The 27,637-nt window shown below is 39.5% G+C and overlaps 1 protein-coding gene across 1 annotated transcript; it reads right to left on the bottom strand.

The window, feature by feature from the left end:
* Positions 1-6,773: 6,773 nt before the first annotated feature.
* Positions 6,774-23,706, bottom strand: LOC111144548 (store-operated calcium entry associated regulatory factor). Its single transcript, XM_022498874.1, has 6 exons — positions 23,441-23,706; positions 16,576-16,754; positions 13,114-13,531; positions 10,484-10,613; positions 9,709-9,857; positions 6,774-7,822 (listed from the first exon to the last, which is right to left on the bottom strand). Exons 1-6 carry the CDS (start codon positions 23,541-23,543, stop codon positions 7,797-7,799), a joined length of 1,005 nt encoding a protein of 334 aa, XP_022354582.1. The 5' UTR covers positions 23,544-23,706; the 3' UTR covers positions 6,774-7,796.
* Between the last annotated feature and the right edge of the window lie 3,931 nt (positions 23,707-27,637).

The following is a 27,637-nucleotide window of genomic DNA, read 5'->3' as shown; positions in this document are numbered from 1 at the left end:
TTCTCTGAACTTCTGAGCTCCATGAACTGGCCCCTTACAATTGTAAGGGAGCTACATCCATGCCTAGCAGTATTGTGTTTCATTCGTCTCAAAGCAAAATGACCTCGGGTGAGACACCAACCAAGTAAAAGAGGAAGACAGGAGAGCAGATCTGAGAAGGTGCTCATGATGGTACCAATCCAGTGGTTTGGACGTTCTGGTGCTCAAGGAAGGAATGCTTCTACCAGAAAACACTGTCTGGTGAACTGGAAACCTGAAACTGTTCTCTGGCCAGTTTGGGCTCCTCATGCTACCTAACAAACAGGCAAAGAATCACTATACTGACTTGGGTAATTCATCCAAACTACCAAGGAAAAAAATGGGTTGCTTCTACTCACTGATGACAAAGGACACTACGCCTCTGCACTCCTTAATCGTTCTCAGGCCGATGTGTACAACAGCCCAAGTGTTACTTGCCCTGTTGTGCGATGCCACTCTTGTGGTTCCCCTCCATCTGTCTGCACCTTTGTAAATAATCCATCTTACCCATTGATTTCCTGCTGGGACTCTATCTACTATCCTAGGCATTGGAGATAGAGATATAACAAAACAGGGGGGGAAAATACCCTCCAAAAGAAATCTCTGCCCTCCTAGAGCCAACAGTCGAATAAAGGGGACCAACCAGCAGCTTTCCACACCAGTGGACCCCCAGAAATTCCACTGTCAGATTTCCCACCACCTGACACACATCTCTTACTAAAACATCTAAAATAGTTGCTGCTACTTACTTACCGGGTCCAATCAGCATAATATCATCATTGTCATGGACTAATGTGGTATCTTATGGAAGGGGAAAGTGATCAGGGGTCCTGCAGACTAAATTATGATATGGGGCTGGGGCATTGATATGCCTCTGAAGTAGGACAATGCAGGTGTACCATTGGCCTTGCAAACTGGTTCTGGTGGCCACTAGCAAGGAAGGTATCAAGGGCAAGTATTTTGCCAGACCAAGTGCTGCATATCAGATACCAGAAAATGTATTGTCTTCAAGTAATGAAACCACATCTGGAACAGCATTTGCAATTGGAGCACCCCCTAATGATAAGTATGATAACTCACTCTTACTCTCCAAGAGCCAGCTGTTTTCTGCACAGGCCAAAGATCCTCTTTGCATGGGAATGTGGTAGGAATCACCGGACCAGCATCCTTCAAGTCCTTGATGGTAGCACTCATACCAGCAGTCCCTCCGGAAATGCAGTATTTCTTTGGTTTTTTTTTTTTTGTTTTTTTTTTTTTTTTTTTTTTTTGAGCAATAGGAATTTGTCTCACAATTCTAAAGCCTACGAGCCTGAGATCAAGGTGTTGGCAGGACCGAGCTGCCTCCAAAGGCACTAGGGAAGCATCATTCTCAGGCCTCCCTCCTCGCTTCTGGTGCTTTGCTGGCAATCTCTGGTGTCCTTGGCTTATGGCAGCACGACTCCAATCTTCACTGGCATCTCCCTGGGTGCACAACTCTGTCCACATGTCTCCTCTTTTTGATGACACGAGTCAGATTAGGGGCTCACCTAATCCAGTAGTATAACCTCATCTTAATTTAACTAATTACATCTGCGACAACACTATCACGTTCTGAGGTACTGGGGGTTAGGGTTTCAACATAAGAAATCTGGGGAAACACAATTCAGCCCATAACACATGTTAAGCGCATTTTTTCTAGGAGCTTTCTGTGTCCCTCCATTTCATTTTCCCATTTCCACTCTATTCCTAGCCACTATCATTTCTCACTTAGATGTTTTTCCTTCCTACTAGGCTCCCCACAACACCCTCTTGGGCCCGTTAATCCAGTGTCCATACTGCAGCCACCATTGGTTTTCCATTTTTTAGGTAGAGGCAGTTCTGTAACTTCCATTTAGGTCTTTCTTATCATAACATTCCTCACTCCACAGGTCAGAGAATCGCTAAGGAAACTCTGCCAGCTCCTGAGTATGTCTGTTCCAACCATGCATTCCAGAGTTGGGGAAATGGTCACAGGATACACTTGGGAACCCACTGGATTCACTGAGAGATCTAAGCTAATACTCCATTAATCACCTGCTCTGGCTGGTGGACCACAGTAGCATTTTGGACCTCTTAGAATTAGTGTCAACTCGGTGTCCAGTGATCCCCCAAAATATCTGATTATCTCCCTTTCCGCAGTGTACAGTCTCCCTAGTAAATAGCCATAGGTCCTTTGGGGTAAGGTTGGAGAAAAGATCAACAATATAAATTTTGACAGTGTGGTAGAGTTAGACTTCTGTTCACTCAGCCTATTACTCTTCCACTTATGCAGATCAAGCAAGAATTTAGTAGACTGCCCACCTATTTTTTTTTAATCAACACCAATGCCCTAAGTCTCTGTGAGTTAGATGATTCTGTTACTCTGTCTCTGCTGTTTATTACTGTAACCAGACCATGTTGTCTTTGGCAACCAAGTGTCACCACTTGGCCCCTGCTATCCCGGGATCACATTAACCTCACTTCATTTAGGGATCCCAGTTTGAAGGAAGCAGTCCCCACTGTATTTTCTGACCTACCAAGAGCAACCACAGGGGTCAAGGATGCTGAGGCCCCATACCCAAATTTATTTCTGAAAGTAAAATCCTGAAAGGTGTCTCCCTCTGGACTCTCCCAGAGTGGGTGAATAGGTCTTACGTGATAAATCTACCCTAACATTCCAATCCTGGTAAGCCTTTGGATCCCTTTCTATACAATATATCTACCAAGGCAGTTGTGGCATTTTGACTTTAGTATGGACCACCTTTGAGTCCATGTTCAGCCAACTCACCAAACTGTTAGAGCCCTTTCAAATCCCTTGAATTAAGATACTGAATCCAGAATCCGTTTAGTGGGCCCATATCAATAAATGTGGCCTGATTCAACTTCATATTTTTCTACAATTGGTCCTACACCCTTAAGGTCCATTCCCACATAGTCCCCAGATTACTATCTGTATAGATTTGAAAAATTATGCAGTTCTTTTGGTATGCAATGCACCTCATGGGTTATACTTTCTACTTCACCCTTCGGTACCTGCTGGGACAGGAGTCTACGTACAGTTGAGGAAGCAAAGTAGGGTGGTGAGGAGAATCAGCAATGCCTTGCAAGGAACACTTCAAGAGAGATCATAACACATGTTTCAGGCGAAGTCAGATTAACATTCTCGGGCAGAAGGGCTACTTCTACTAGCAAGAAAGACTCAGCAGAATTGCAGGGTTCAGTGGCCTGAGCTTTACTGGGACCTTCCTATATGCCCCTACTCCACTTTTTAAGTCCCCATTCTTTCCCATTTAGTGCCCTCACTTTAACAGTAGACACTGCTTGAGGTTGGGAATTGATTTGTGTTGTAATTCAGCCACTTGTGGGATGAGACTCTGGGTTTGGTTTTCAGAAGTCTCAGTCCTATGGCTAAGGAGGTAAGGGCTTCTTTCAGAGAAAGTATAAAAAGCTTTCAGGTCATTACTATGAAGCTTTAGCTGGGAATTTGAAGCACTGAACTCATCCTTTTCTTTTTCAACTTCGTGCAGCTCAGTTAGGAGCAACCAGCCATTCCCCTTACACTCCTTGTTTGACTAAAATGTACTAAGGTCAGATTTGAAGGGGTACATGCACCCCAATGTTTATAGCAGCATTAAGAACAATAGCCAAACTATGGAAAGAGTTCAAACATTCATTGACTGAAGAATGGATAAAGATGTAGTATATTGGGGATATCTGGGTGGCTCAGTCAGTTTATCATCTGACTCTTGATTTTGGCTCAGGTCATTACTTCAGGGTCATGGGATTGGCCCCATATTGGGCTCTCTGTGCTCAGCGGGTAGTCTGCTTGTCCCTCTCCCTCTGTTCCTCCACCCACTTATGCTTTCGAAAATAAGTAATTTTTAAAATGTTATACATGTGTATATATACGCACACATACATATAATGGAATATTACTCAGCAATCAAAAAATGAAGTCTTGCCATTGACAACAATGTGGATGGAACTAAAAAGTACTACATGGCACTGAAGTACATGTACTATACTACGTGAAGTCAGTCAGTCAGAAAAAGACAAATACCATATGATCTCAGTTATTATGGAATTTAAGAAAGAAAACAGATGAACATACAGGAAGAGGGGGAGAAGAAAAGAGGGAAACCATAAGAGACTCTTAAAGACAGGGAACCATGGAGGGCTGATGAAGCGAGGTGGGTGGTGGGATGGGCTAGATGGGTAATGGCTATTAAAAAGAGGGCACTTGTTGTGATGAGCACTGGGTTTTGTAAGTGATGAATCACTGAATTCCACTCCAGAAACCAATATTATACTCTATGTTAAATAAAATTTAAATAAAAACATAAAAAGTTCTAAGTCATATGCACAGTCATCCAGAATCTTGCTTTTCAAGTTACCAAAATGTGGTACTCTGTATCTCCATCACTGCAGTACACCATGAACTACCAATGTCTTCTTTACCACTGGAAATAGTCATTACTGTCTTTCAGTTTAATCAGATTAGAAGAAATAATCCAGAAAACCCAGAACCAGTATTTAAAACTCATCCTTAAGATTCTGTTTCTTTAGAATCTCTTCTGCTACAAAAATCTGTGTCAGACAGGGTTCAATCAGAGAAACAGAACCAGTAGCAGACGTATATGGAGAGATTTATTTGAAGGAACTGGCTTACACGATTGTTAGGGCTAGTTAAGCAAGTCCAAAGTCCAGAGGGTAATTACCATCAGGAAGGGCAGATGTCATCTCTAGAGCTGAAGCTGCTATCCACAAGCAAAATCCTTCTTCTAATAAATTTTAGTTCTGTTCCCATGGACTTTCACCTGATTGGATCAGGCCCACCCAGATCACCAAGGATAATCTCCTTTACTTAAAATCAAGTGAATGTACATATTAAGCACATCTAGAAGTATCTTCACAGCTACACCTTGAAAAATGTTTAATAATTATTAACTGACCAAGGTGACACATAAAACTGACCATTAGAGCTGCTAAATTAGAAACTCTGTAGGTAGGACCAAGCAATCTGTATTTAAAGCCCTCTAGTGATTCTGATGCTCCTTCAAGGTTGAAAACCACTGGTTTAGAGAACAAATCAACAGGGAGGAAAGGTGTTGGGAGTCAACCAGGAGGTTTTATTACACAAGGTTTTATTACAATTAGCCAGTATCTGTTGCTTACAAATAAAGAATCTTTGGAGATTCATCAGACATAAAAGGTATCTTAGTAGCAGACAACAGAAAATGACTCTACTAAATTGGGCAGAAAAGGAATTTATTAATATTTGTATTAAACAGCTCAAAGAACCAATGGGAAGGCTGGAAAACCAGGCTTAGGAAGGGACAGGTTTTCAGGCATGGGTATCCAGACAACACACAACCCAGCCAACACACACCACAGCAATCATCCAGTTAATGTGTCTCCTTAGGAAGTACCACCAGACGCTCACCAATACCTCCCCTAAATCTTTGACTACTCTAGCACTGCTGGGAATAATTTCTTAACTGTCCTGAGGTCTTTGTGCCATTGTCTCCATAGACCTGGAGAGAATATCTGACAGAAATATTGACAGAATTTAGTCACATGACCATGCCATAGCTGCAAGGGGCAGGAAGAAGTAATATTTGGCCTCCTTCCCTAAAGAGCTCAGAGTTGTAAGAAAGATCTACACTTAAAAAATAGTTACAGTGAAATGTACTAAGTGCAATAGTAAAAGTGCGTACAATGTGTTATGGAAAAACATAGATAACACGGATAAACTTGAGCCAGGGGTCAAAATACAAGAGATCAAGGAGCTTCAGAGAGAAGCAGTCACCAAACTACAGAAACACACCTAACTGGTTAAATTACCAGCAATCCCATCCTAATTTCTGAAGTTCTGCTGAACCCTCAATCTGAGTGAAACTCTAAAGCCCCCCTCACCTCTCCTTCCACCTTTTCACGCCTGCAACCAGGCTCACCAAGCTCCCAACTTCAGGACCTGCTTTCCCTTGATGCCATCTCCTACTGGGGACCCTCACCCCACAAATGAGACCCAGTTGTACTGTCTTTCATTCTGAGTCTTAGATTTTGAAGGTGATACCTCAGATCTCTCCCACAAACAACGAGGAAATGTAAACATACAAAATAAAGGAGGGTGAGTGGGGGGTGGGGGTTCTTGAGCCCCACACCCCCAGTTCCTTTCCCTTCCTTCCCTCCAGGCAGTCTTTGAAAGAGCCTCAGAGAACACCCCTAGTGCTCCTGAGAGTGATCTAAAGCCACTAGTTTAGTCAACTCTATATTCACTCATTATTTTCTTAAAATTTCAATGACCTGAAATAATGCATCCAAAAGCAGAAATCGGACTTGGAAAAATGTTAACATTGTATGGCAACTATACTTCAATTAAAAAAAAAATCACTTCATTAAAAAAAAGAACAGCAAATTTTATATGCAGATCACTATCACTGGCACAATCTATAGCAGTTTTAAATTAACTTTCTTTTTTTTACTTTGCTCTCCAAGTAAAACATACTCAGTTCAAGATTATCAACTCTGTTTTCTCTGTGACATAAATTAAGATTTCTACCAAGTTTTACTGATGGGAGGAAAGGGCAGTTGTGTTCACAATATTCCTTCAACTAGTCCCCAAATCACATTTTAAAGAATAAACAAATGTTTGTTTTTAAATAATTCCTAAAAGGTAAAAATGAGACTCTCCGGTTGTAGAGCTTAACTAAGACAGATGATGCAATCTTTGACAGTTCAGAGACTTGGGAGATTTCTTTTTTTTTTTTTTTTTTTTAAGCCATTTTTCAGCAGAGGCTTCCTTCCAAACCATTTCTGAATTACTTCTTTGAAAACATTTACCGAGGGACTGGCAGCTAAGGCAAGACTACCATGGGAAATTAGGGAGATAGAGCTTCCGCATGAACCCCTTTTCCTTTGAGAAAAAGGGTCAAAAAAAAAAAGTAACCAATTTGCGTCAAGGGTGGCAGAAAGAATAACAATGAAACCTCTTGCTTGTTTTTATTTTTCCCGTCATTTTAATGTAAGATAGAAACAGATTGCTACAACACTGGAGATCCCACAGAGAACTGCATGCTTTTGCTAGTAAAAACCTTTGCTGAAGCATTTAAACTTTACTTCTTAAGAAATGAATATGGAGGTTTCAAGCCATCTTTGTCAGCACAATCATTCGCAACAACCTTCTAAATGCTTATTCTCTACTTTTTCAAAAAAATGGTCATTCTTACTTACTTGAAGCCCACTACCACAGAAGGATTCAAAGCTCCTGAGCTCAAAAGTGATCGGAACATACAGATAAGTATAACTGGTAGTTGGAAGCTTGGTTTAAATGTCTGAAGAACAGTAAACACCACAGAGCAAATATCAAATAGATTATTATCATTTTTATAAGGTAATGACTCATCGACTAAAACCATGTAAGACTATTTCTGTACTCAGTGTCTAATGGTCATAAATCTAGCCTTCACTCTTAATGATGTCACAAGTTTAAAAAATCAATACATTTTCAGCTTTCCACAGTCGCCATCACTTTCAGAAACTGTAAAACCTAACTGCATGTTACACTAACGTACAATTCTCTACAGAAGCATTTTCTCATGTATCAACTGTTAGTGTCAAGTAATAGAGCACAAAAAAGCAATACAGGACCAAAAACCACACAACTTTTACATTTTCCCCTTCCCCAGTCATTAGCAGGTAGCACTTTTTTTTTTTTTTCCTAAGAAAGTGATGAAAAATCAGATTTTGCATCCAGTGTTTGACTTCAACTTTCTACTCTCTTATCGTCTTCTGGTACCACCATATCCTAAAATGAGAAGAGTACAATTTATATTGGTTTTTAAAAATGCACTGGCATAGCTTATAAAACTACAACAGGAACACATTTATTGTGACAGATGAATAAAGAGACCCAAGGGAAGGAGGGAGGAAGACAGTGTTTCGCCACCCACAACAGCCCTCCCAGTCACCCAGCCATCAAGCTGACTGGACTCAGACATGCTGCTTGCGAATCACTTGTAGTCAGGAAGCCAAAGAATACGTGTTCTATGGTGGGACCAACGTGATATGGGCAAAAGTCAAAGTCTAAGCCAAAAAGCAGAGGCCAATGGAGCCAGCCATGCCCTGCTACCTGTCACAATCCCAGCAGCGACAGAAATCCTGCGGGGGGCAAGTTTCAGGCTTTCAACAGTAAATGTTATGTAGTCAAGTCAACACTCCCCCCCCGACTCCCACACTAGACACACACACACACACACACACACACACACACACACACACACACACTTGCAAATTTACAAGATGACAAGTGTTCCCATTTGAAAACTCAATTTTTTTCAGGTTTTTCTTTAGGTTATTTGGTAATGTTTAATAATTTTTTTCATGTAAGTCCCAAAGATTTCTGTTGATATTTATGGGTGGTTTTTTTTTTTACAATTTTTGTTTCCACTGAGTTTTCTGCTTGTGTTATATCCTACACTGCTATATTTTTATATATCCTCCCAATCACTACCACTCCTTTTCCTCCCAAAAAGTAACCACTACCTTACATCTAACACCATAGGTTAGCTTTGCTAGTTTTTATAAAAATAAGAATGTTGTAATCATATTTATATCTATTCCTTTGTGTCTGGCTTCTTTCTTTTCTTTTTATATTTGGTCGATCTACCCACGTTATTGCATACAGCGGTTTATTCTCCCTCCGTGTTGCACAGCTTTCCACTGTATGGCCATAACTCAATTTATCCATCTCACTTACTGCTGCTGGATACAGGCGTTTTTCCAGTTGGAGGCTATTGGGAATAAAGATGCCATGAACGTTTTCAGACTTATCTTTCAGTGCACAAGTGTATGCATTTCTGCTGCTATATATCTGAGAGGGAAACTGCTGGGTCTTGAGTCTATGCTTTATTTTAATTGGTAATACCAGTCTTTCAAAGCGATGGTGTAATACCAAACAGTCTTTCAAAGTGATTGTGTCAATTTATATTCACACCATACTGTGAGAAATTCACTCTCACACTTCAAAACATATTTATACAAGTCTTCTATCAATATCAAGAATTAATCTCTGTTCCATAACTCCCCCCGGGTGAAAGACGAATCCAACCCACAGCAATCTATTACTACTTCATTACCCATGTTTCCCCATCCTCTGCTAATTAGCTGGATATTTTAAAACAAATAGTTATTTTCTAATTTCTTATATATTATATCTTTGCTTTTTACAAAATTTCCTCTTAACAATAGCAATAAACATGACCACCATATTTTCGACAATTATTTAAAGTACAGGTAGTTACTGAGTTATTTAGTGAGTTTTGCTGAATTTTAAAAGTTCAAACTTCCACCTAGAAAATTGCATTTTAGATAAGCTTAAAAGCAGCCTAAAGGTCACAGAATTAAACACAATGTGGAAACCAATGTTCAGGAAGGTTTAAGGTAAAACCCTGGTTAGTGGTAGAGGTGAGTCTAACCCAAATCCCTGTTTGATATTTAAAGAATGTTTAGAAGTAAGAGGAAAGAATGATTTTGAACTATATTTTAATGTTAATTTTGCTATTAATATTTCTGATGAGTATGACAAATAAAATTATGACTGCTAATATATAGTAAGTACTATCTTCTTAAGTTCTAAAACGATTTCTGTTCTTCACTGCTACATAATAGGAACTTCTCCGTTTTCAGTCTTACCTGATGCTGTTCTGGTTCTTGTCTCTGAGCTTGAATGTGCCGAATAGCTTCCTGAGGCTCCACGAAGGGGTGAGTAAGTACGGCTATTCCATGTGCTGGAGTACGAAGGAGACGGGTAGTACCACGAGTCTGAGAAGGGTGTTGCTGCTCTATTAAGATATAAAAGCATACCAGGCACTTTTCTTGTGATTTTTAAATATCCTCCTATTCCTATACTCTCACTAAACAATACCTTTATCAAGCGTTTTTCCTCAGTGCTCTGGTATGACATGAAATAAATACTATTTTGTATTCTGCTATTATATAGTCACGGTCATGGGGGGAACAGAGTGACAGGAAGAAGAGACTCTTTCTTCCAGAATTCACACTCAGATAAAATCTAAAATTAAACTACCAATAACATGAAAGTATCCCAAAATCTGGTACCAAGCCCCTTTCAGCCTTGCTCCTCTATCATTCTCCCGCCAAACCAGACTGCTAACTATTCCTCAAATGCCATGTTCTTTCCTGTCTTCTCGTTTTCTCAGGTGTTAAATAAACAGTCTTTTTCCTGTCTCATGATCTCTATAAGGATGACACTGGAAGAAGAAACACAATGAAAGAAAACAACATATACAACATTAATGGAAGCCCATATAGCAGAGAATCTGATTTAATACGGTAATGTCACCATAATTTATTTTCCTTAACAAAACCAAATCCAGGCAAATTGCAAACCGACCAAAGCTGCTCTAAAGAAAAGTGGAATTAAAAGGCAAGTGAGATCAAAGCCTACCTATTGCTGCCAAACAAATATCCTAATATTCCTCCAGTCCCCAAGCCAGTCCAGAACCCTGGTCCTGTACTGTCACGTCCTCGCTGTCCCGTGAAAGCACTGCCGAAACCAGAAGCTGCACCATGTGGTCCTAGAAATAAAAATGATTTATTATGTATCCTCACTTAAAACATAGCCCACAAAACCAGAATTAACATGGCATTTCAATTGTTTCATTTGTTCTATTTAGTACTAATACTTCGGCATTTATACTAAAAAAAAGTGGGGCGGGGGGGCACCTGGGTGGCTCAGTAGGATGAGTGTCCGTCCGACTCTTGATTTCGGCTCAGGTCATGATCTCGGCGTTGCAGGATTAAACCCCACATCAGGCTCCCCATTCAGCAGGGAGTCTACTTGACGTTCCCTCTCTCTCTCCCTCTACCTCTCTCCCCCCACAGGCACAGATGAGCATGCTCTCTCTCTGAAATAAATCCTTTTTAAAAAAGTGTATTCATAAAATACTGATTTATAACTAAGGAGCACCTTTCCCACAGACATGAACAAAAGGGATTTATTTTTGAAGGGGGGCAGTTCCCTCCTATAAAGTCACATTTGCTCGGAGGAGGATCAGCTACCGGCAGATGACCTCATTGCGAGCTCCTTCCTATGGGCTACGAACATCTGTAAGGGCTTCAGGTGACAGCTGCGCTTGTGCGTAATGGAGGAATCCAAGTGGAAGCAGCAGCCAGATATTTCTAGCAATTGGGAAGTCAGATCTTAGAGACCAAAAAAGTATCTTCCGCTCAGAGGAAGTTTTTTTAAAATATTTTATTTATTTGAGAGAGAGACAATGAGAGAGGAGAAGGTTAGAGTGAGAAGCAGACTCCCCATGGAGCTGGGAGCCCAATGCGGGATTTGATCCCGGAACTCCAGGATCATGACCTGAGATGAAGGCAGTCGCTTAACCAACTGAGCCACCCGGGCACCCTCAGAGGAAATTTTTTTTAGTTGATGTACAGCACACATAAAGGAAAGCGTGCTAATCTCACATGAACAACATAATAAATCCGTACACAGGTACCCATTTGCACATCAATAAAACAATTCTAGCCCCCAGAAGGCTCCCTCATGACGACTCCCAGTAGATACCCACCCACATCAGAGATAAGCATTACCCCGACTTCTCTCACTATACTTTAGTTTTACACATTCCTGAACTTTGCATCAACGTAACCATACAATAGGTACTCTTCCGCGTCTGGCACATCATGTGATAGTGAGAGTCAATCCCCATTATTGCATTATATCAGTTTTTGGTTTTGTTTTTTTGAACTGATCTATAGTATTACATTGTGTGAAAAAAAATCACAATTTGTCCCATTCTTATGTTTATGTACATTCTACTTCCAGTTTTTTACTGTTACAAATAAAACTCTAAAAATATTCTGTGCATTTCTTTTTGTATATAAATGCATGCATTTCTCTTAGGTATGTATTGAGGAATCAAACTGCTGCATCATGGGGAGGCAGTGACAGTTTTCGAAAACGTTTTTTTACTCCTACCGTCAAGTTGCAGCTGACTACATCCTTACCTTTACTTGGTACTCTTTTTTTTTTTTTCTTTAAATATTTTATTTATTTATTTGACAGACAGAGACACAGCAAGAGAGGGAACACAAGCAGGGAAGTGGGAGAGGGAGCAGCAGGCTTCCCACTGAGTAGAGAGCCCGATGCAGGGCTTGATCCCAGGACCCTGGGATCATGACGAGCTGAAGGCAGACACTTAATGACTGAGCCACCCAGGCACCCCTGTAGAGCCACCCAGGCACCTCTGTACTCTCCCTTTTCAATGTTAGCCATTATGGTGGTTATACATACAGTGGTTAATAATGAACTCAGCACGGTTTTAATTTGCAATTTCCTGAAAACTAATGAGGCCAGGTACATTTTCATATTGTTACTGGACATCAGGGTATCTTTTATTATAAAATTGCTTTCAAGTCTGTGTCCATTTTAAAAACTGGGTTGTGTGTCTTCCCTCAGATTTGTGGGTGAATTCTTTACATAATCTAGGCCTTGCTTGGGCAGCACATATACATATTCTAGATACACACCCTATGTTGGAAATAGCATTTTACAAATATTTTCTCCCAGTCTGTGGCTTGCCTTTCCAATCTGTTAATGTGGTCTTTTGATGGCTAACCATTCTTAATTTAAATAAAGTCAAATTTATTCATCCTTTCTTTATGGCTGGAACTTTTTATATTCTAAGAAATTTTTACCTATTGCATGATCATGACACATTTTCCTATGTTTTCTGGAAACCTATTTTACCTTTTATCCTGAGATCTATAATATTTAATGAATAAATTTGATATATGGTATGAGACAGAGTTCAAGGTAAATGCTTATTACCAAACCTGATCAAGTTTTTCTGATTAAGATGATTTATAATTTAATCATGCCACCTTAAATTAATCATCACAATTACCCTTACACAGAATAAGAAGTAAAGAAGTTGAAAAAGTAAAATATAAAATGAGAAGACAAATCTGCTTTGGTTTCCCAATCTGACCACTTTCTATTTCAGAAACCAGCACAAGATTCACTACCTGGCACATACCCTACTTATTGCCATTAGGGAAACATACCTGTGAATTCCGATTTAAAGCCTGCAGGAGGGGGTCCTGCTGAGTTGGTGAATCTCTGGTAACGATGGGAATTTGGAGGATACTCAGAATATGGCGGAGGAGAATCCTGACCATCACTAAGGAACACTTTATAAACTCCAAAAGCAATAGCAAGTAGTACTACGATGGTAATCAATCCACTGATGCCACTAGAGTCTGGGGAGTACAGTTTGTTGTAATAACCAGAGAAAGAGCTAAAGCCGTGGTTTTTTCCAGACTCTCTCAATTTCTTCAGGCCAAGTTCTGTGTAATCTAAGTTATACTCCAAGCCACAGGAACCTCTTAGTACGTACTGGTCTTCAGAGGATTCATAGCCTTCACAGCTCACCACAGTTTTTCCAAATTTATATGCAATATCTAAATCAGTCTTACATTCCCACTGTGAAGAAAAACAGAAATAGGTTATTAGAATCAAAAATTTTTTTTCATTTAATATGTACTATTTGGGCTATACAGCTGTCATAAAACTGCAAAATGAAGTCAGGGGGTAATAAACAAACTTCAAAACAATGAGTATTTCTGTGCTGGGGGGAAGGTGACCTAGGGACCTCAAAGCTAGTGTTTGTTTTATTACTATTCCTTATTCCTTACATATCCATGTAAGTAATTCTTTTTTTTTTTTTTAAGATTTTATTTTTTTATTTATTTGACAGACAGAGATCACAAGTAGGCAGAGAGGCAGGCAGAGAGAGAGAGAGAGAAAGAGGAGGAAGCAGGCTTCCTGCTGAGCAGAGAGCCCGATGTGGGGCTCGATCCCAGGATGCTGGGATCATGACCTGAGCTGAAGGCAGAGCCTTTAACCCGCTGAGCCACCCAGGCACCCCTCCATGTAAGTAATTCTTTTGTACATATTAAATATCCCTCAATCGTAAATGTAAAACAAAATTTTTAAATGTCAACTTTCTCCCACTGTTGTTCAAGATGTTTTAAAAATAGAGGTTTTGGGGGCGCCTGGGTGGCTCAGTGGGTTAAAGCCTCTGCCTTCGGCTCAGGTCATGATCTCAGGGTCCTGGGATCGAGCTCCACATCGGGCTCTCTGCTCAGCGGGGAGCCTGCTTCCCCCGCCTCTCTCTGCCTGTCTCTCTGCCTACTTGTGATCTCTCTCTGTCAAATAAATAAAATAAAATTTAAAAAAAAAATAGAGGTTTTGGGGACACTGAGGTGGCACAGTCAGTTAAGCGACCACTCTTGCTTTCACCTCAGGTCGTGATCTCCAGCTAGTGAGATGGAGCCCCACCACAGGCTCTGCACTCAGCAAAGAGTCCGCTTAAGACTTTCTGCCCTACCGCCCACCCCCGTGACCCTGTGTGCTCACTCTTTCTCTCTCTAAAATATATCTTTCAAAAATAAATAAATAATAGGGACACCTGGGTAGCTCAGTTGGTTAAGCACCTGCCTTCAATTCAGGTCATAATCCCAGGGCTCTGGGATCGAGTGCCGCAGTGGGCTCGCTGCTCAGCGGGGAGCCTGCTTCTCCTTCTGCCTCTGCCCTCCCTGTGCCTGTGCTCTCCCTCTGACAAATAAATAAACAAAATATCTTAAATAAATAAATAAGTAATAAAATAGAGTGCTTTTTTTTTTTTAAAGTTAAGGCTCAAAAGTCAGCATCATATAGGAGTATCTGGTAACTACATAGAGCATCAGAGATAGTACACAACTTTCTGAGGAAAACTTTCTGCACAAATTTTACAATACTATGGACCAACTTTCCAAAGCCTAATCCTATAAGTAATTCTCTTAAAAGAATTTTTTTTTAAGTAATCTCTACACCCAGCCAGGGCCTGCACTCAAAAACCAAAGATCAATAATCACATGTTCCACCAACTGAGCCAGCCCGGCACCCCATCTCTTAAAAATTTTTTGAGCTATTTAGGAAAATGCAAAAAGTTCATGCTAGCCTCAAAAATTTCCACCTTAAATAAAAAGTCTATTCCCCCCACCTGCTCATGCTCTCTCTCACTCTCTCAAATAAATAAAATCTTTCTTTAAAAAAGTCCCAGTTTATCAGAGTCCATAGTCTCTCATGGTTCATCTCCCCAAACAATCTGAGGGTTCTGAAGGGGTGGAAGGTAGGAAGTTGGGTGAGCCTGGTGGTGGGTATTATGGAGGGCACATATTGCATGGAGCAATGGGTGTAGTGCATAAACAATGAACTCTGGTACACTGAAATTTAAAAAATTAAAAATTAAAAAAAAAAAAGAACACAGATCCAAATTTGCTATCTATTATCTATGAAAGGTGAGCAAGTTTCTTAACATTCCTGTGTCTATTTCTCTCCATAAATGCGGACAGCTATACTTGCCTTAAAAAAAAAAAAAAAGTCCCAGGTTAGTTTAAATTCCATAACTATATTTTGAGCAAAATAGGTAATATGCTCCTTTAACAGCATTTAAAGAGACACAAGCTAAAATAGATCTGATTTGTTTTTCTGTGTTTCTGTGACGTTTTTGGTCAATTATCTCCTCTTCCAAATTTCAGATATGCTATTTTATTTTTTATGACAGCTTTATTGAAATATGATTCACCTATCATGCATTCCACCCATTTCGATGGTTTTTAGTATATTTACAGTTGTGCAACCATCACCACCATCAATTTTAGCACATCTTCATCGCCCCAAAAAGAAATCTCACATCCATTAGCAGTCACTCACTTCCTCCCAAATCTCCCAACCCTGGGCAACTACCAGTCTGTCTTTATGGATTTCCCTATCCCGGACATTTCATATAAATGCAATCATACAATATGTGACTGGCTTCTCTGACTTAGCATAATGTTTTCACACATGTTGAGGATGTATCTGTTCTTCTATATGGCAGAATATTCCACTGTATGGATATACCACATTTTGTTTATTCATTGATCAATAATGGACATTTGGCTATTATAAATAATGCAACCACAACCATTTATGTACAAATTTTTGTGTGGACATATACTTTTAATTCTCTTGGGTATATACCTACTAATGGAATGACTGGGGCATCTAGTAACACTATGTTTAACCTTCTGGGGAACTGCCAGGCAGTTTTCCAAAGCAGCTGCACCATTTTACATTCCTAACAGCCTACAATTCCTGATCATGTTAACATTATTTAACATGTTAGGGTAGGTTGGTATTCTTTGAGGAATGACAGTAAAATGATAATCAGCAGAGAGCCTCTACCCCTACCCCCAAGTTTACAACGTTTTGAAAATTTACTAATGTCTTATTAGAAAATTACAATGAATGTTTCCAGCCTTTAAAATTAGTTCATTTCTTTTGGAGGATGTTCTTTCAGAAAATGAATCACCGATTTATATTTACATATTTAACTTGAGATTTTTCTATATGTCTTACCCCAAAATACTGAATAATATCCCAATAAACACTTCATTGAATAAAAATCCCAGTTAAACTGTCATCAACATAACGAGTATTACCTGTACATCATACCCATCCCAACCTTTGTTCTGACACTGTATGACTTTTGGGGTATAAGAATCACATCCAGCTGTGCCTCCAACACATTTCAGTTGTGGGATTGGATCCAGCCTACGAGAGGTAGTATAGCGGTCATGGTGGAGGGTAAGAGCTTTTACGTCCCGCAACAATATTCTGTCTAAAACAAGAGGAACACAGATGAACAGGTAGTAAATATATTGTCAAACATAGAAAGTCATCCTAATAAAACGCTTGTCATAGGAAATACTTTCACAGTAAGTGGGTGGAGAATTCTAGACTGTCACTCAAGCCAAGACAGTAGATTTTTCAGACATCTGAAAGGTTTCAAAATACTTACATCCCAGGTATCCATTCTCAGTAACATAATGAAGGATATTTGCCACCAAGAGAAAAAAACAAAGCAAAGAGAAAGACATAAAAACCAGAGGTCTTAAAGAAAGAGTAGTAGCATACAGAGGGACAAAGGGAATCCCGAGGAGAACGATAAGTGAAGATAGCAGGATGCAGCCATGCATCAGACAGAGGGTAACAAGTCCACACTGCAAGAGTACTGGTCAAAAGGGCTACTAGCGAAATTCCCTGCTGCTACCATACCATCTTTTTTAAACCTAAGGAGAGAATGTCCAGGTGAACCTGGCTTTGGTTTTTAGCTGTATTTTAGCTGTCTTGACCTTGAGCTCATGGACTTTCCTCCTCTTTCCCCCATGTCCTGCTACCTGGGTCAGCTGAGGACACTCATGTCACCCCCCACAGAAGCATTCTGGCTTTAACCTATTCCTGAGTGCAACAGAGAGACCCTGCCCACCTTAGAAGCAAAAGATAAAGAGCAACCTACTCTTTCTGACCAGGTTTCTGCCGGATGTTCGATACTGGACCCCTAGAGCTTTCAACAGATGCCCTAATTACAGCGAGTCCTATTTTCCTGTCTTTCCCCAGTCATTTCCCCAGAAGGGGCACTTAAAATCTCAGGAAACTTGAAGCCAGAGACTTTTTTTACACTACTAAGAAAACAGCTAGTCAGTTTTTCAAAAATTTTCAGTGTTTTACCACATACATGGGTCAAAAAACTGGACTAAAAAAATTATTCATTCAAAAATCAGTTAAGTAGCTACATCTGGGAAAGGAAATGTGCTTAGAAAGGAACAGGCAGGGACGCCTGGGTGGCTCAGTTGGTTAAGCAGCTGCCTTCGGCTCAGGTCATGATCCCAGCGTCCTGGGATCGAGTCCCACATCGGGCTCCTTGTTCTGTGGGGAGCCTGCTTCTCCCTCTGCCTCTGCCTGCCACTCTGTCTGCCTGTGCTCGCTCTCTCTCTCTCTCTCTGACAAATAAATAAATAAAAAAAAAAAAAAATTTTAAAAAAAAAAAAAAAAAAGAAAGGAACAGGCAGAATTCTTCTAAAGTTCCTTCTCTTAAATGAATGGGGCTAAATTGATATTTGTTTTATTCTTCTTTAAACTATTCATGTATGTTTTATTTATTCATCTATATATATTTCATAATTTTGTTTAATAGTGAAACCCACTCTTCCTCCAATTTCACATTTCTGTGATAACCCAAATTAACAACCTGGTAAGTGCCTTTTTCTTGCTTATCCAGACACAGATTCAGGACTTGTTTTAGATTTTTTTAGTTTATTGTTATAAAAAACTGAAATATACAATCTACATTATTCTTCATATGGTTTCTCCACTTTATTATACATCATGGACATTCCCTCATATCAGCAGATACAGATCATATTTATACTCATTTACCAAAAAAAGAACTTAATAAGTGAAACTAAGCTTAGATTTATCAGCGCATTCTCCCCAAAATGCAATAAAACTAGAAACAGAACATAAAAAATATACTAATATATAAAATCAATAATGAAAAGGCAGCTGAAAACCAGTAACAACAAAGAAATTAAATTTGGACTACATACATCAAAATATATTATTAAACCTATAGTAGCATAAACAGTATAATATTGGCAGAAGATTAGAAAAATTGATCATCATACACCATGTACAAAAATTAATCCATGACAGCTAAAAACTTACCATAAAACATACAACAAATAAAAAAATACCAGAAGAAAGCACAACTGAATATTTATGATCCTGGTATGGAGAATTCTTCCTAAGACACCAAAAGAAAAAGAGTGACCAGCAAGATAAAGACTGTAATTGATCAAATTATGTTAACCTATGAAAATCTAGAGTCCATAATGATACTCCAAGAGAATGCCAAAAACTCATTTGTCACTAAAAGTTGCTACCTACCTCCTTACTCTGAAAATTGGTAATTAAAGATTAAAAATTAAATTTTTATTTTGTTTTTCTACCAGGAACTGTAATCTATAATAGCCTCAGGATGGAAATCTCAACTTTATTGAAGAATGACAGCTAATAAATGCAGAAGAAATGACAGAATTAGAAAAAAATATAATTTTATAACGGCCAAAGACACTGATTCAGACAAGGATTTATTAGTTTTAAAATCATTAAGAGACTGGATATTGGCATGGTGCCAAGTAACATTACACAGAGTGCTTTCTGGAAAAATATTACTTTATAAGGTTTATAAAGCCACTTTTAATCTACTAGTTAATCTTAGCATCAGTAATGATAGAACAAATTGGTATTACACCATCTACTATGATGTAACCCTCAAAAGTATTTAACATGAATTTTATCAATCCTTTGGATTTAATTAATATCCACTCTATGAGAAAAACAGGGAAGAAAAAAAGCAAGCTAAAACACCATGAGAAAACAGAATCCAGAAGGTAGGATACTCTTAAGGACAACTGGCCCAACCCTTTCAGCAAAGCAGCAGCATAAAAAGGACGACTGTTTATTCTACATATTTTCTAAATACTTCATTCATTTATTTGTCAGAGAGAAAGAGTGCACAAGCAGTGGCACAGGCATTGGGAGAAGCAGACTCCCCACTGACCAGAGAGCCCAATGTGGGACTCGATCCCAGGACCCCAGGATCATGACCCAAGCTGAAGGCAGATGCCCAACCAACTAAGCCACCCATGTGTCCCTGTTTGTTCTACACTTAAGAAGACTTAAGGGAGAATACACACCTGGACTGGGTCTGGTTTTGAACTAACTAGCGTAGACATTTCAGGGAGAATTGTGATATCTGAATATGGAATGGATAATTAGTTGATATTAAGAAATTTAGATACATTTTATCAGGGGTAATATTATTTTTATCTTGTGGGGAAAGTTCCTTTTTAAAGAGGGGGGCATGTTGAAGGATTTAATGATGGTCTGTCATGATGCCTAAAATTACATTGACATATTTCAACTTTAAACACAGAGTTGAAAGAAAACAGGAATATATAAAGATATATAAAAATTTAAAAAATCTTTCCCAGAATTCCTCTGGTAGATTGACTGGAATGACTTATGATCCAGTAATTCTAGTAAAATAAGTATTTGGCTTTCCCAGTATCTACACAGAGGCAGACAAGGAGAAGAAGTTAGACAATGGCTTCTGAGTAATCCTCCAGTAGTATCTCTAGCACTTGGTACAAACAGAAGAAATAACATTTCATTTAGAGTTTCTGGACCTACAAAATTCAAGAGAACTTCCCAAAAGACAACCATGGTATAATAAGAGAATTTGATAAAACAGCTAGATATTCTATAAATTACCAAAGGTCAACAGATTTTTTTACCCGTAATAACCAATTAAAAATGAAAATAGCCTATCTCAAATAACATGAAAACATACATAAAATACCTGGAAATAAACTTAGGATCGTATGTGATCTATATTTTAAAAATACATATATAATAAAACCTAAATAAATATAATGCATTTCCCACCAGGAACCAAACTAGGACTTTTAGAACCAGGAAGAAATTATGTTAAAGGTCCTGTGGAAAAACTAATGTCTATAAATAGCCAAAAATTTTTTGAAAAAGAATTGCTTTACCAGACAATAAAACTTACCATAAAATAACTATAATCAAGATAGTATGGAATTAGAACAGAAATAGGCAAAAGAGGGGGGGAAGGGGTACCTGGGTGATGGGCATTAAGAAGGTCACTTGATGTAATGAGCATTGGATGTTATATGCAACTGATGAACCACTAAATTCTACTCCTGAAACTAATAATATACTACATTAACTAACTTGAATTTAATTTTTTAATTAAAAAAAAAATAGGCAAGGAGCTATGAAACAAAAGAAAGCCAGAAATAAATCCAGCTATATGTTGGAATCCAACAGAAGATAAAGTGGACTTTCTGGGGCACCTGAGTGGCTCGATTAGATGAGCGTCCAACTCTTAATTTCAGCTCGGGTCATGATCTCTAGGTGATGGGATCAAGCCCCACACTGGGCTCCAACTGGGGCTCCAGGCTCAGCTGGAGTCAGCTTGAGATTCTCTCTCTCCCTCTTCCCTTTGCCCCTCCCAGTGCCCGTGTGTGTGTATGCGCACACATGTGTGTGTGTGCACATGCACTCCCTCTCAAATAAGTAAAAAAAAAAAAAAAAAAAACTTAAGACGACTTTTTAATTTAGCAAAAAAAAAGAGTGCCTTATTTAATAAATGACACCAACGTAATTAACTATGAGGCTAGAAGAAAATCCATCTACACCAATCTAAAAACTTAATTCTATGTGGGCTGAAGGCCTAAAATTTCTGAAAACTCATTCACTGGCCTCCCTGCTTCCCTGGACCTCTACAGTCTGTTCTCCACAGACAGGACAGAAGGAGCCTTTAAAATACAAGTTACAGCAGGTCACTTACCTCTTGTCTCCCCTCAGGTTTCTGATCCAATGTGATTTCTTCCCTTTCCAATGTGTATTTTGAAAGTCCCGCTTCTGCCTGTATACCCTGTCTTCCTTCCCCTGTGTTATCATTGCCCATACCACTTTTCCCGATGACATGCTACTTACCAATTTGTGTCTTGTCTATTTCTCTTTAGTATATATAAACTCTGTGGAGGCAAGATGCTCACTTTTGTTCACTGTTATTTTCCCAACACCCAGAAAAGTGACTTAAATATAAAACAATTCCATAAAGAATTTTAAAAAGTCAGGTAATCTCTTTAGAACTGGTACCAAACTTTTTCCAGACAAATTATCACTCTATGTTAAAGACAAAGTAAGTGTATCCAAAGTTAAAAAAAAAAAAAAAATAGGGAGTGATTATTGTTTTATTATAAGGGTTGATATAACTTAACCCAATAACATACTTTCATAGAACAGTTCCTCAAAGTAAATTTAAGGTAAAGTAGAATTTATAAAAATCAATTGTGTTTGCTCTGCAAAATATTTTGGTGCTTTTTGTTCCAGAACAATAGTTTATAGAGTAGATAGACTAAGATCAGCAAGATGCGGTTCACCATTCATTTAAATTTGGTTCCTTTTTTTTAAATTCCCCTGACTCTTCATCTGTAAACTTTTTTTTTTTTTTTTTTTTTTTTTTTAAATTAAGAATTGAGGGTTCTGGGCACCTGGGTCGCTCAGCTGTTTAAGTGTAGGACTCTTGATTTCAGCTCAGGTCATGATCTCATTGTGGTGGGACAGAGCCTCAGGTTGGGCCCCCTGCTCAGCAGCAGTCAGCTTAAGATTCTCTCCCCCTCTTCTCTTCCTCTGCTCCTCCCCCTGCACATGCGATCACCAGAGCACACACACTCCCTCTCAAATAAGTTTTCAAAAAAAAAAAAGAAAGAAAGAAAGAAAAGAATTGATGGTTCAACTAATGTTTCAATTCAGTTTTTAAATTATAATTCTGATCAAAGTGTCCTCTTTAGATACAACTTTCTAGGAATACATCAATAAATGGACATTTAAATCCAACTTGGCTTTTATTACTAATAAAACATCCACATCAAATCAGTTGCTCAAAGTCAAGTATTTGCAAACAGCACCTTCTCTCTCATTTCAGCATTTAGGAATAAAATATTACAGAAGTAAATCTGTTGCTTAAGAAACATGGGCATTTCCTATCACCCAAGTCATAAATGCAATATTGATGCTTTTCATGCCTTAACATCTTCATCCTCCCAATAAAAAATGTTTTAACTATTTAAAAGTCATTTCTTACATCATTCCAATTTAACAACATGCATCATTAAATGGAAACCTGTATGTTTGTGTATACATACATATATTAATTACAGAGAATACTGTTTATCCCATAAAAATTCTTTAGAAAATTCTAATAACATAGTAATAAAAAAAAATCTTTTCTCCAGAAATCATTTATCATGTACCATCGCATACAAAAAATAATAATAAAATGTTTTTAAAATTCTAGTGCGCGGTGAGAAACAAGAAAAGCTGACGTAACGAGATGAAATTCACTGTAGCGGTCAGAATAAGAAGCATGAGTTCTGCTCACGTAAATAGTGCAGTCTACGACTCTGCTAACCTACCTGCAAGGTTTACATCCCTGTCCACTAAGTGTGACTCACAGACTGCCGGTGCTGTGGCAACTGTCCGCCATAGCAACAGGCAGCCATGACAACAGGCAGCGAAGATGACATCAGACAGTCATGACAACAAAGCAGGAGGAGCAGGGGATGTTAGGGATGAGGACTCTCATCCGAGAAAGAAGGGAGACAAATTCGGGAGTCCAGGGAAGGGAGAAAGGGGAACGTAAGAATACAAAGTCGTCCCGCCCCGTCGACTCCCCAACAGTCCCCACTTGTCCCGCAGGACCTCTGGGAAGAGCAAAAGGGTCAGGCAGGTCGCAGGTGAATAGGAAAGAAGATGTTAATGAGAATCAAGGCTGAAAGGCCCAAGCAGAGGCGAACGGAAATGTCGCCCGCTGGGCCTCTGAGCACTGGGTGTACGCGACAGAAAGGGGCAGGTGACAGCACTCACCAGGGTCTTTCCAGCCGAGAGCAAGGCCGGCGACTAGCAGAAGCAAAAGGAGGCTGAGAAGGGGGCAGCGTCCAGTAGCTTCCGGCCCACCCGCTGCGGCCATGGCTCTGTGTGAAGGGAGCGGGCGGCTGCCAGGCGCCAGAGGGCCGGAACCCTATTGCGGAGGGCTGTCCGCGCGCAGCTGTACCGCAACGCTAGGAGCTCACGCCGCCGCGAAGGGAAGTCTGTCCGCAGAGCCGCAGCGAAGGTCGGTGCGCAACTGTTACGTCACTGCCACTACGTCGCGCGGGAGAACACTAGTGGACGAGGGGACGCTGCAGGCCCCGCCCCTGGGTCTGAGAGCGGCTGGGGGCGGGGCCAAGGGCAGGACGCTTCCGCTGGGGGCGGGTCCAGGAGCTGGGCGCCGGGTGCCGTGGGTGGGACTGAGATGACGCAACCCTGTTGTGGTTCTTCTGCGGCTCAGAGAGGTTCGGAAAGAAAGGCAAGGGTTAGAGAGGTTGAAACCAACGTAAAATCTAAAAACGTGGTCAGGTTATGTGTTTCCGAAACCTCCCTTCCCGAGGGAAGTTACTGTGCATTATAAAATTTTCTGTCTTCAGCTTCTAACATAGATCCTGGCCCAGGATTCCTTCCACTGTTGTTTGCTAAGATTCCGGTGAAAGGTAGCAAGGGAATATGTGGTCTGGTTTCAGAAGTTCAGAATCTTTACATACTTCCTTGTACGTGGAGGCAGTAAGAACTCACAACATACCCGAAGAAACTGCTAGCTGAAGAACCAGTCAGAGGAAACAGTTCTAAGCCTGCAGGAGCATTATCTTTGAGGTCTGACGGCCCTGGGTTTCTCATTCATTCATTCATTTAACAAATGCAGGTTGAATGCCTAAGACGTGCCAGGCACTGTTTTAGGCATGGAAGATACAGACAAATCCCCAGTTACTCGTGGACCTTACACTGAAGTGGAATAGGAAAAGCAACATTAATTAGTAAACAAAGATAATAGGCAGTGATAAATGCACTGATGAAAATAAAACAGAGTGTTACAGTAGAGACTGCGAGGCAACTTTAGGGAGGTATTTCCTTGCTAAGGAAGTGATTTTGAAGTTTGACACCTGAATGAGAAAGAACCAGCCATACAAAAGTCAGGGGAAGATCCTCCACAGCTTGGGGAACAGTGGGTGCACAAGTCTTGGTCATGTGTTTTGAGGAACAGTCATTCATCAATTCAGCCAATAACTATATATATAACGAGCATCCACCAGTAGCTAACAGTACCTGCTAGGCACTGTTCTAGGCACTGGGGATACAGTAGTGAGTAAAACAAAATTCAGGGGGTAGGAGAGGCAATCAAGTCCAATATAACTGAAGCAAGGCAAATTAGGGGAAAAGCAGAAAAAGAGGAAGCTGAGCAGTGGGGGCTTGGAGAGGGACCAAGCGAAATGGGAAGAAAGATAATAGAAAATTCTGTTCTCCACCTGTTAAGTTTGCAGTGACTAATAGTCCAGATACTCATGTCCAACAGACACTTGGATATACAAGTCTGTATTTCAAAGCTAAAGTAAACTTGGTAGTTATATTATCAAAATGAAGACGTTATTTAATGCCACAGGAAAAGGTACAATGCATAGGGAGAGAATTTAGATCCAGCAACGAAGGAGGCCCAGAACTAAACTAAGAGAACGCTATTATTTGAATTCTGGGCAGAAGATCTTGGAAGGAGTCTGAAAAGTAACCTCTGGCGAGGTATGATAAAAGCCAGGAAGGAAGCGATATAGTGCTTGAGAGAAAGAGAATGGTCAACAGTGTCCACTGTTGTTGAAACGTTGAATCCAAAAGCCGCCTTTGGAATTGGCAATGTAGAGGTCATTAACTACCATAACAAGAGAATTGCTGTAATTTAAGATCACATCATTTGCCAGTTTTAGACAGTGGTGAACAAAACATCAAAGGTTATACTAACTTACATTCTGGTGGGATAGACAGCCAACAAATAATATAGTTCAGATAAATAATAAGCCCATTCAAGAACAAAACAGAGTAATACACACACATATACAACCAGATTCTTAAATACGAAGAATAAACTGATGGTTGCCAGAGGGGCAGTGACTGGAGGGATGGGTGAAATAAAGGGGATTAAGAGGTTTCCAGTAATAAAAAAGTCACAGAGATGAAAAATATAGCTTAAGGAATATAGTCAATAATATTGTAATAATGTTGTTTGGTGGCAGAGTCACTACGCTTATGGTGACCACTGACTAATGTATAGAATTGTTAAATCAATATGTTGTATACTTGAAACTAATATAACACTGTATGTTAATTATATTTCAATTTCTAGAGATCGTATTTATTTATTTATGAGAGTGAGGGAGCACTATGGTGGTGGGGTAAGGGGAGAAGCAGAGGGAGAGCCCACGCAGGGCTCTATCCCACGACCCTGAGATCATGACCTGAACTGAAACCAAGAGTCGGTTGCTTAACTGACTGAGCCACCCCGCTGCCCCTATACTTCAATTTTTTAAAATGAGGAAGAAAACAGCATAATATAAAGTTAAGTGCTATGATAAATGGGATGTCCATGAAGGGTTCTGGAAACTACCATTTGAGCTGAGCTCTAAATAACAAGAGGCAGCTTCTTAAATCATCTCTGAGGCACATTAATAGGAATGTGTGGACCTGATTCGGGTCCTGATTCCAACAAACTAGAAAGTAAATGACATTTATGAGACAATTGGAAATTTGAACACTGACTAAATATATTATGTTAAAGAACTGTTTTTTAGGTTTCATAAATGTACTATGGTTATGTTATTTTTAATGGTTCTTTTAGAAACATAGTAAAATATTAGAGAAGAAATTATGTCTGGAATTTTCTTCAAAATAATTTGGGGGAAAATAATATGGGAGGTGGGGGAAAGAGGACGAGAAGTATAGACAAAACACCATTGAACGTGTGTTAAGTTTTGAAGGTAGTTGATGGTACCTGGGAATTCATGATACTGTCCTGACTCCTTTTCACGTATTTAATTTTTCCATAATAACTTTTTGGAAAAAATAACTAAAGCTAAAAGCTTCCCTAAAGTTTCTCTGACTTGATCCGTAAGAGTTAGTAATTCCAAATTTACAAAACAGTGGAGAGGATGAAATGAGATGTTTAAAGCACTAGACACATACCAGCTGCTCAATAAACAACAGCTCTCTTCCTCCCACCCCATCCCCATCTTTGTGAGTTAACTTTGGAAGATAAGAAGCTATCTGAATAAGTTTCGAAACTACATAAGGTAACACTAACTATTTTGTAAGAATACTTAGAGGACATTTAAAGGATATAACAGTAACTAATGCTTAGGAATCACTTGGCAAACTAATGAAGGTAATTCCTGACATCCTACCTTTTTCAGACAATTATTGTCAAGCTCTCGTTTGAATAGGAAGTCTTCAGGGTGCTTGATAAAATTTCTGATTCCTGGGCTCTGCCCACGAAAGTTCCGCAGTGTCCAGCCCATTTGTATTCACAAGAAGAAATTTGAGGACTAGCACATAACTCAGCTATAGGGACTTGTGGAAGCTCCAAAAGGCTTCCTAAAATGTGATTTCCCCTCCTCACCCCCAGGAGCCAAGCTATGAGTCTATGAGATAAGAACCTATCACTTTCACCACCACCAGTACCACCACCAATGATCAGTTATTTCTGTTAGGTTCCCTCAACCATCCTGGTTTCAAGGATAAATACTGTGGAACAAAACAAGAAAGGTGTTAGTGGTGACTATTTGTGGAGTCACAGAATCATCTACTTTTCCAAGAATTTCACCTACTCCTTTCGAGTTGGTTGGGGAGGAGGATGCATACATCTGCTTCATTTTAAAGAAAGGAGCCAGTGGTTCACAGACCATCTTAAACAGCAACATTTCTCTAGCATATGTTCAAATTCGCCTTGTGTTTTCACTACTACGGTCCTTAAATGGAAACTCTTCATGATTCAGAAGACATCAGAATTTTTTGCACTAACTTGAACAGAAAAAAATTCTACTCCTCCACAAAATATCTATAGATTTATTGGGGACATTAAGCCTCAAGTGACTTGCTTTTTAAAAAAATTATAATTCAACCCTGAAAGTAATGGAGAGAAGCAGGGTAGGACAATACTTTCAGCTCTCAGTACCTCTCATTTTCAAGTATTTTGGAAACATCTAACCA

The sequence above is a fragment of the Enhydra lutris genome, unplaced genomic scaffold (genome assembly GCF_002288905.1).
Source record: "Enhydra lutris kenyoni isolate GAN:26980312 unplaced genomic scaffold, ASM228890v2 scaffoldscaffold11, whole genome shotgun sequence".
NCBI lineage: Eukaryota > Metazoa > Chordata > Mammalia > Carnivora > Mustelidae > Enhydra > Enhydra lutris.
This window is presented reverse-complemented; position numbering and strand designations above follow the sequence as displayed.